This window comes from Pogona vitticeps, chromosome 13 (assembly GCF_051106095.1).
Source record: "Pogona vitticeps strain Pit_001003342236 chromosome 13, PviZW2.1, whole genome shotgun sequence".
NCBI classification, from domain to species: domain Eukaryota; kingdom Metazoa; phylum Chordata; class Lepidosauria; order Squamata; family Agamidae; genus Pogona; species Pogona vitticeps.
In genome coordinates this window covers 13,474,237-13,483,464 of record NC_135795.1, presented here as the reverse complement: position 1 = coordinate 13,483,464, position 9,228 = coordinate 13,474,237, and the positions used below count along the sequence as shown (strand labels likewise).

Sequence of the window (9,228 nt, the reverse complement as noted above, 5' to 3'; positions counted from 1 at the left end):
GAAACCATTTTTGCATTTAGATTCCTAGAAATTATTAGTGTCTATCAAATTCAGGAAAATTGAAGCTAGTTCTGCAAATAAATTCACAAAAGTTAATATTGCCTAGGTTAACCACATGTAGCACAAAACTGGAGTGGGATGGAGAACCAAGTTTTGTAAATCTCTGTGCATTTGCTTGCCTGGAAGCAATCACCACTCTGGGCAATGACTGCCTTATAACGAATGCAATGAAGCCAGCGTTTAGCAGCACCACCTTCATTAGTGCTAAACCCTGTGCACAAGTGCATACATTTGTTTACCTTAGCTTTTTGGCATTTCCCCCCCCCCCCAAAAAAGCTGCACAAAAAGAGAGTAAAGAACCAAACACCAGAGCCTAAAAACAATGTATTTTGTTGTTTAGCTCTTCAGTATATAAGCTTTCTCACTAAACCACAACACTGTTGAACAAACATGCCCTCAACCCAGCAGGGTTCTAAGCCTATGCATAGTAAGTCCTAAGGATTAGTCTCTGCAAAGACCGAGTCACATTGGCTAGTTAAACCTGATCAAGAGAAAAAGGCATGTAAAAAACCTGGAGCAGGAAAATGGTTATATCTGTAGCCAAAAATGGCCAAGCACACCTTGAAACACAGGCTTTAAATTAGGGGTCCCAAACCTTTTTCACCCCGCGGACCGGCTGGGGAAGGCGGGGCACCCCCCAAGATCGTGGACATGTGTGAACGATTGAGTGTGAATGAACGTGTGTGTGCGCACAAACAGTGGTGCGGCGATTATGCACGCTTGCTCACTCGTGTGCATGCACAAATGACGGTGCGGTGCTCACACGGGCGCGCACAGCATGTGCAAATCAGCTGTGCGGGGTGAGTGCGTGCACGGGGGGGGGGGCAGGAAGTCTTTCTCCATGGCCCGGTTAGGCTCAGGCCACAGACCAGCACCAGGCCATGGACCAGGGATTGGGGACCTCTGCCTAGAGGGTCCTATTGTATGTCACAAAGATGTGATCCTTGGAGGCATCCAGTTTGCCAAAAGTTCATAGGAAATGTAACGTAACTGTCATTGTGGCAAAGTGAATTCTGCTGGTAAAGAATCTGCAAAGCAGGAGTGCTGACTGAATTGTCATAGTTTCTAGAAACAGGCATTTTAAAAAAAAAAAGGAATGGTGCCATTGTGTAGCTGCAATTTCTATTGATTTTATTCTGTAGATTAGTCATTGCTTCCAGACGCACTCCCTGGCTGATTCCCTTCAACACTTACAGCCTGGTCTCAGTTAAGCCCTCAACTGAACCACCACAACAATACATAGCTTGGTCTCTGGCTCCCTGTAGTGGCCAGTTCAGGTAAATACATGGTGAAAATACTTATTTCTAGGGTTTTTTCCCTCCTTTCAATCAATTTCAAATTTTCAGACCACAGATAAGTGAAAACATGGATATTCACCCAGCAGAGAGAGAGAGAGAGACCCAAAAGGGTCAAAGGCTGCATTGTGTTACTGTGCCCATCCTTATTCTATTATTACTTTCATTTTCCCCCCTAGCTCAGAGCTTAGGAAAGTTCCTTTTTTGTGCAGATGCTGGAAGATAGCTTTTTGGAGCGCCAGCCTAGAATCAGAGGGATTGGTGACAGGTGATCCATTTATAGGCCACTAATAAAAATATGTATTTAAAAATCATATAAAATGCAAGCTTCTGTGGGTAAATCACATAATAAGAGGGCTTGTTTACATCATCTTCAGGACAGCCAATCCCGAGGATGCTGCTGCTGCTTTGGGAACCCAACCCCATTCTTTGTCACCTCACAGGGGCCCCACCTCTCGGCTGGCAGATGAAAGGGGCTTGCTGGGCAGAGCAGGAGGTCAGAGGGGAGGCCAGTGGCCAGAGGGCAGCCCGGCAGAGAGAGTGGCAGCGATGGAGGCTGCAGGGGACCCAGCCCTTCTGCCCCAAGGCAAGTTCTGAACTTGCTAAGTGGGCTTGCGAGTTAACAGTTCGAGGCTGACGGAGATCCGTGGCTTGAAGCTGGCTAATATCGGCGATGCACCAGGGGGAAGTCGGTGAACATTGGGAGACAGAAGCTGGTGGCATCTCCTTGTCCACCGGTGGCAGTGGATGACCTCGCCTCTTAGCTGTCGTTTTTCTCTCTCTTTTCTCTTGTAGGGCCAGAAGCGTCCTCTTCCCCAGGGTGAGGCGAGGGACCAGAAGGCAGGCGTCCTGCTGGAGCTGAGTCGGGCTGTCTCCACTGAGGACCGAGATCCCCGTTTAGCCTCTTTTCCAAAATCAATAAAAGTATTTTCCTGGAATGGTTTTGAAGTGTTGTCTTGTTTGTCAGGGGCTTTCATGGGAGCATATTTCCCTTCCCCTCATTATAATATCTGGGGCCCAGTGCCGTGGGATGGGTCTCTGTGAGGACATGGTGTGGGGCCTTGTGTTGTCACAAGAGGCGCAAGCTTCTTCAACAGAGGGAACGTCTGTTGAGGCGTGAAGGAGTGGGAGAGGCACCGTTGGTCCCCTATACGACTTCCTAAATATATCATGAGTCCAACACATGCAGGAAGCCAGGGAGCCCTGCTTGTGCCATTCAGAGAGCGTTGGAGTTGTGTACCCAAACACTATGAGCACCCTGTAACAATAAACACGGTGCTCACATGGGCGCGCGCATGCGCAAATCAGCTGTGTGTGGGTGAGTGCGTGCACGGGAGGCGGGAAGTCTGTCTCCATGGCCTGGTTAGGCTCAGGCCACGGACCAGCACTGGGTTGCGGGCCGGGGGTTGGGGACCTCTGCTTTAAATTATTGCTAAGGGCAATAAGCTATTGAGAGCGAAGGAATAGGTGCAGTTTGTGTGCAGGAAGATCTGCTCCTCTCACCTCCGTACCTCATGCTGTTCAAAAAGCAGCACTTTAGCTGAATCCTCTATGCTATTTCTTTTATTAACTTTATCTTCTTTTGTTTTTACCTATTATTATTATTATTATTATTATTATTATTATTATTATTATTATTATTATTATTATTATTATTATTATTATTATTATCGTTGTCGTTGTTGTTGTTGTTGTTTATTGCCGCCGCCACTGCCATCACCACCACCAAATGAGAATGGCGATACTAATGACAATGAAGGTATCACTTACATGTCATGATTTAAACCAAGAATGGGAAAGGTATGGCTTTCTGGATGTTGTTGGACTACAGCTCCCATCTGCCTTAGTCAATTTACCCAAAGGCAAGCAAGGAATGCTTCCAGCCACAATCCAGGAACATCTTGGGGGCCAGACATTGCCCATCCTTGTCCAATTTAAGCCATTTTTAAAAACACTGAAGGAAGGGAAAACAGAATAACATTTTCGAAAAGCTTCCAAAGGGATGTCAGTACAAAACCTAGCATTAAACTACAGACATACACATTCAAAAAACTAAAAACAATTGTACAAATTATAAAATAAATTATAAAAAGACTTATAGAACAATAAGAATAATGGTTTCTAATATCTATTTAAAAATGGAAAGGAAGCAAACATCTCACACTAGGGAGTAAGAATCCCAACTCTTTGGGGCCACTGCTGAGAAGGATTTGCCCCTATGTGTTTACCAACTGAATCTTTTCCATGACATTCCAGAGATAAAAGTCTTTCAATGTTGATCTTGCTTCTTATATCCCTGCTATCCTTACATAAACTCTAGGTGACATAATACAATTTTCACTCCCTAATTTTATTCTAAAAACAATCCTATAAGGTAGATCAGGCTGAGAAAATATGAGTGGCTCAAGATGATCCAGTGAGTGGCATGGCTAAGCAGGAATTTAAACAGGTATCTCCTCAGTCCTAGTTGAACATTTTAACCATTACATCACATTGCCTTCCTTAAATACAGTGGTGCCCCACTTGACGACGACCCCGCTTGATGACAAAATCGCTTGATGAGTTTTTTGTGATCACTATAGCAATCGCAAAACGATGGTTCCTATTGGGTTTTTTCACTTTACCATGATTAGGTCCCTGTTTCACGAACTGATTGTTTGCAAGATGATGATTAAAAACAGCTGATCAGCAGTTCGTAAAATGGCTCCCCGCTGTTTTCCGGACCTATTTTCACAAGACAGTGATTGAAAATGGCTTCCCCTATGGAGGATCTTCGCTGGACGATGAGGTATTTCCCCCATTGGAACACATTAACCGGTTTTCAATGCATTCCAATTGTTTTTTTTTCTTGACGACGATTTCGCTTAATAGCGATTTTCCTGGAACGGATTATCGTCGTCAAGCGGGGCACCACTGTATCTTATGTCTTGGTGCAGATTCATACAAGGTAACCCCCTTAAGATCAGAAGGTGGGAATACTCCTTGACTTGCACTACAAACCCCAGAATCCTCAAGCCACTAGCCATGGGATTCTGGCCATCCAAATTTCTGGGAGTTGTAGTCCAAGAAGTTACTTTTTCAAACTTTGCTTAATCCTCCTCCATATGTTACTGGAACAGAATTGGTCTTAGTGAATCTAAAGACTATCTAATTAAATGCCCTGAAATCCTGTGCATGGCTGCCTGGAAGTAAATCCTACTAAACTAAGGGAAATGTACTTCTGCCTAAAGGACACTGTTGAAATGGGAAACCCCCGTATCTTTTCATGTCTTTGGTATGCAGCCTTGCATACAGCAAGAGAAAAACAGTAAGGCCAGACTTTTGTTGACTTTAATCTTGGAAGACTCCAGTCTGGCCAAATGCCAGGAGATTCACTGCAATAATCAACACAGGAAGTTGGTCATAACAAGAAGCTTTACACAAACCTTTGTTGGGGGGGGGATTTGTAATCCCTCTAAAATTATACACTGCAAAGAATAGTTTTTCAAAAGGTAGCCTTTAAGGCAAAATACTGTTTTAGGTTTGACAGTACCTCTCAAGTAAGTGCTCTGAATCAGCTTTCTTCTTTCTTTTTTAAAAAACGTGATTTATGACAAATCTGAGCATGCACCACAACTTTTCAATTAAAGTTCAGAGAAAACATTTAACGTATCTTACATGCTATCAAGAAATTTTTTAAAAAAAAGTATTAGTAAAAATAAAGTGCTTCCCTCCCTCCCTTTTTTTTTTTTTTTTGGTCTCTGAGGATACATTTTTATTTACACCCTGAAGGTAAACATCCTCTGAATATAACTAGATCAGAACTGTGCCTTCTTAGAAGATAAAGTTACTTATCTCTCATCCTATCTTCATCATCATTCAGTTCTACATCACATATTTCCCACTCATTCTTGACCCTTCTCATGTGCTGCAACATGAGAAAAAAACCCTTCAAGTCCTTGGGCTAAAAGCCAGATCACATGACCCTCATTCGCTCTGCATTCCTATTCAGCCAGTATGAAAAAAAAGTGTTCATGTGTGTGCGCGTGTGTTGTGTCACACAAGTCATACACATCACAAGCAGAGATTACGCATACCATCTAACACCTGCTTAAAATAGTCCTCCTGAGCAATGGCGTGCAACTGAAGCTTCCTATTTTTCTTCCAAGCTCTCCATTTTCTTTCCTCCATAAATTCTTCTTTCCACCCCCTTCAAGCACTGCTCTCTTGTTTCCAACATTCTAGCTCAAGAAAAAGGTAATCCAACACCCAAAATGCAACAAATTCATGGGAACATGTCTTTCTATCACCTTTTAACAACAAAAATCAGATGAAGAAGGTTTGAAAGCAGTTTTCCATCTTGAGATATCATAAGTCTAGCTGACATCAGCCAGTCTAAACCTCTCCTAAGGCACCGGTGGTAAATCATAGTGTTCCTCTTCCGTTTGGCCATTATATAGTTCATGATAACAGAACTGAGTTGACAAAAAGGGGGGGGCAGGGGGAGAGTAGGATGCCCTCCAGATATTTGGTGGACCACATCTCTGAAAGGCCATAACTTGTCCACTTTTGGCATAAAGCATTCCGCACTATAGTACAGGTTTATATATTTAAGAAACACACCCACTTATTTTTCAGTGTAGTTACAAAGCACCAATGACACAACTTTCAAATTCACGGTACTCAGGAACCCAAGGTTTCTGCTGTGCGAGAAAAATGCAACACAAAACAGGGGAACACACACACTGCTGAATCCTACAGACACAAGCAGCACATTCAAACAATAGGAAAAAGATTGGGTGCGAAAGCCACACTGCTGTGATTTGCCAGAGAGCATGGGGGAAGCAGTGCTCAACAGGATTGTGTGGCACAGCAATAAGAAGCAGTCACCCCAGAGTCCCCCCCCACTACAGCTCCTGGAATGCTCCAACGGGGGGGGGGGGGGGCCTGGAAAATTCTGAGAACTCTTGTTAGAAAAAATACAACTTGCCAAACTATGTTTCGATATCCGCCATGGCTCCCTGTTAAAGAAAAAGAGATGAACTACACACAATAACACATTTAACATAACATGTTGCTTTGGTAATCTGCCCTTTCTGCTGAAATTCCACCCCCCCTCCAGAATGTGCCCATGGGTGACCCAGGAGTCCCCTCTTTCTCTCCCAAGAGGAGTGGGCTTATGAAGACACAGCCCAAACCAAGGGTCTCCTGTGGTTTAGAGGTGCCACGTTCAGACAGGATGTTTCCTCCAGTACCTGTGGCCACTGTACATTCCGATGACCTTGGGTGCCTGTTTCCAGGTGTCCAGCAGCTGTGCCGCCACCCTGTCCAAAGTAGGGCCGTCAAAGTCGGCGAGAAGGTTCACCATGGGGGCTTCTTTGAGGATCTTGGGCAGGCTGAGGGCTTCGGGGAGACCAGGGTTGCCCAAGAAGAGGTGCATCAACCTCCGCCTCTGGAGGCCCTCCACCAGGAAGAGCACCAAGTCCTCCAACCTCTCCACCAGAAACTGGTCCTCCCAAGCGGCCAAGGGCCCGCGCAGGAGGAGCCAGAAAAGGGCCGTCTTGAGGAGGTAGGAGGAGAGGACCTGGCTCCACTGAGTGCTCAGGGGCTGTTCCAGGGAGCGCCCACCCAGGTCCCTCAACCCCTTGAGGATCTGCAGGCACTTGAGGTGGCACGAGTCCTCCGGGGCCTGCTCCCTGAGCCAGCCCAGCAAGCGCTGCTCCTGCTTGGCCACGTTGAGGGTCCAGAAGGCACCCAGCTTGGCCGCAGCCGGCGGCTGGACGGAGGAGGGCAGAGGGGTGAGGTAGAGCGCCTCGCCCAGAGGGATGGCCGGGATGAGGCGGACGGCCATGGAGAGGTGGCAGCAGACGTAGTCCGAGCGGGGGGCGATGTGCAGGGCCAGCGGGCGGCCGGGCCCCACGGCCAAGCTGACCCGGCAGCGCTCCTGGAGGCGCGAGCGCACGGCGCCCAAGCACCGCTGGACGTGGCTCTGGAACCAGCGCAGCACCAGCGCCGAGGACAAGTGGCGCCGGCAGCCTTGGGGCCCCGGCAGCTCCACACACAGGGCTTCGCTTATGGGCCCGCCGGCGGCCCCTCGGCCAGGGGGGCTGCCACCCTTGCTACTCCCGCCTCCGGCCTGGTGGTCGAGCGCACCCATGGGTGCCACCTCCAGGGCGCAGACGAAGGCCCCTCGCAGGCCCGGCTCGTCCCGTCGAGGCCGCACGCGGAGCTCCAGGCGGGGTGGCAGGCGCAGGGGCACCAGGACGTCGAAGGCCTCCGGGCTGCGCACCTTGTGCTGCTCGTAGGCGCTGCCCACTTGGACGAAGTCGCCGCGCAGCGCCAGGCGGGCAGCGGGGGCCTTGCCGGCCCTCACCACCTCGCCCACCACCAGGCTGACGTGGGCCTTGCTGTGGCCCAGCACGTGGGGAGACAGGCGCAGCTGCTGCTCGTAGAAGGCCTCCAGCACCGCCCGCCGCCGCTGCCCCCGCCGTCGAGGAGGCCTCCCCATGGCCGGGGCATCATCTGAGCCCGGGCCCTGCCCGCCGGGCCTCGCCTTCTGCCAGGCCCGGTAGCGGAGCGCCAGGAAGGCCAGGAGCAGCAGCAGCAGCAGCGACCCTTTCAGCCGCGGGGCGGGCGCGCCGTCGTCCTCGCCGTCGTCCCCCCAGGCCCTCGACGGCCCCGCCGCCTTGCTCCTCCTCAGGGCCTGCCAGAGGCAGAGCAGCCCCGCGCAAGTCACCAGCGGCCAGAAGACGCGCACGTTGAGGCGATAGGCCGTCGTCATGGCCCCGGCGGGCCGAGGGGTGGCTCTGGAGCCCGGAAAAGCTCAGTCGGCGGGGGAAAGCTTGCGAGGGAGAGGGTGCCTCTGAGCGCCCACGGAGGGCATCGCGCTCAAGAGCGGGCACACTTCCAACGCCCGAATAAATGCCCTTTGACGTGCCGGCGGCGGGTGCCTGAATTCCGCCCCGTCCGTCCGTGGTTTTTCTGAGGGAGGGAGGGAGGGAAGGCGTTTCTTCAGCCCATCGTGGGTGCCCTCGGGTGCCCTCGCCCGCTCCTTTCGCCTCCGCCGGGGCAGCCAGGCAGGAGAACTGCTCGCCCCGCAACCCGACGGATCTCCCCGGCGTCGGGTGACCCTCCTTCCTCCTCCTCCTCCTCTTCTTGGCCGACTCCTCTGTCCTGACTCACACGCGACCGGCCGGCCGGACTTCCGACGACTGCCCAGGCCTCTCGGATCCTTCGGGCGCCAAGGAGACCTCGGCGCCGCCGCCTTCCCGCAATCGGAGCCTCGCTCTGCTCTTCGCTTGAACTCCCTCGGCTCAAACTTCCCCGGTTGGTTCTCCACGCCGGCCGGGCAGGAGGCCTCCCTCCGCCGCCCCTCGTCCCTCACTTTTGTCCTGTCCCGGGACGCAGGGCCGGGGCGGGCGCAAGCAGGGCGTCGCTCTCTCCCGCTCTCGGCCCGAAACTTCTCTGGCGCCCTCCCCGCCTTCGTCTTCTCCTCCTCCTCCTCTTTCTTCAGGCAGACCGTTACTCGACCAGCCCTGGCCCAGCTTCCTCTTCCGAAGGGGGGGGAAAGAGGAACCGAGCCGCCGCGTCACTTAACTCCCGGAGCTCAGAGGAAGTCTGGGATGGAGGGAGAAGCCGGGCGGGGGCGGCGGCGGCGGCGGCGGCGGCGAGGCGCGCCCTGTTTGCTGAGGGACCTTCCCCCGCGGGGACGAGCCATGAGGGAAAGACCTCCAGCTCTGGCACTTCTGAAATAATCTGAACATCGGGGAGTGAGAGTTTCTAGTCTCGAAGAAGGGACAGTTTTTGTGGTCCGGGAGTAGGAGGATGCCATCTCCCCCCCCCTTTCCTTTGTTTAGACTCCAACTCCCATCATCCCCGATTCTGGGCCTGTTTG

General features: G+C 51.0%; 1 protein-coding gene across 1 annotated transcript; it reads right to left on the bottom strand.

The window, feature by feature from the left end:
- Window positions 1–5,096: 5,096 nt before the first annotated feature.
- Window positions 5,097–8,249, bottom strand: ITPRIPL2 (ITPRIP like 2). The gene has a single exon (XM_078381256.1). The coding sequence runs from the start codon at window positions 8,113–8,115 to the stop codon at window positions 6,565–6,567; it is 1,551 nt and encodes a 516-aa protein (XP_078237382.1). The 5' UTR covers window positions 8,116–8,249; the 3' UTR covers window positions 5,097–6,564.
- Window positions 8,250–9,228: the final 979 nt, after the last annotated feature.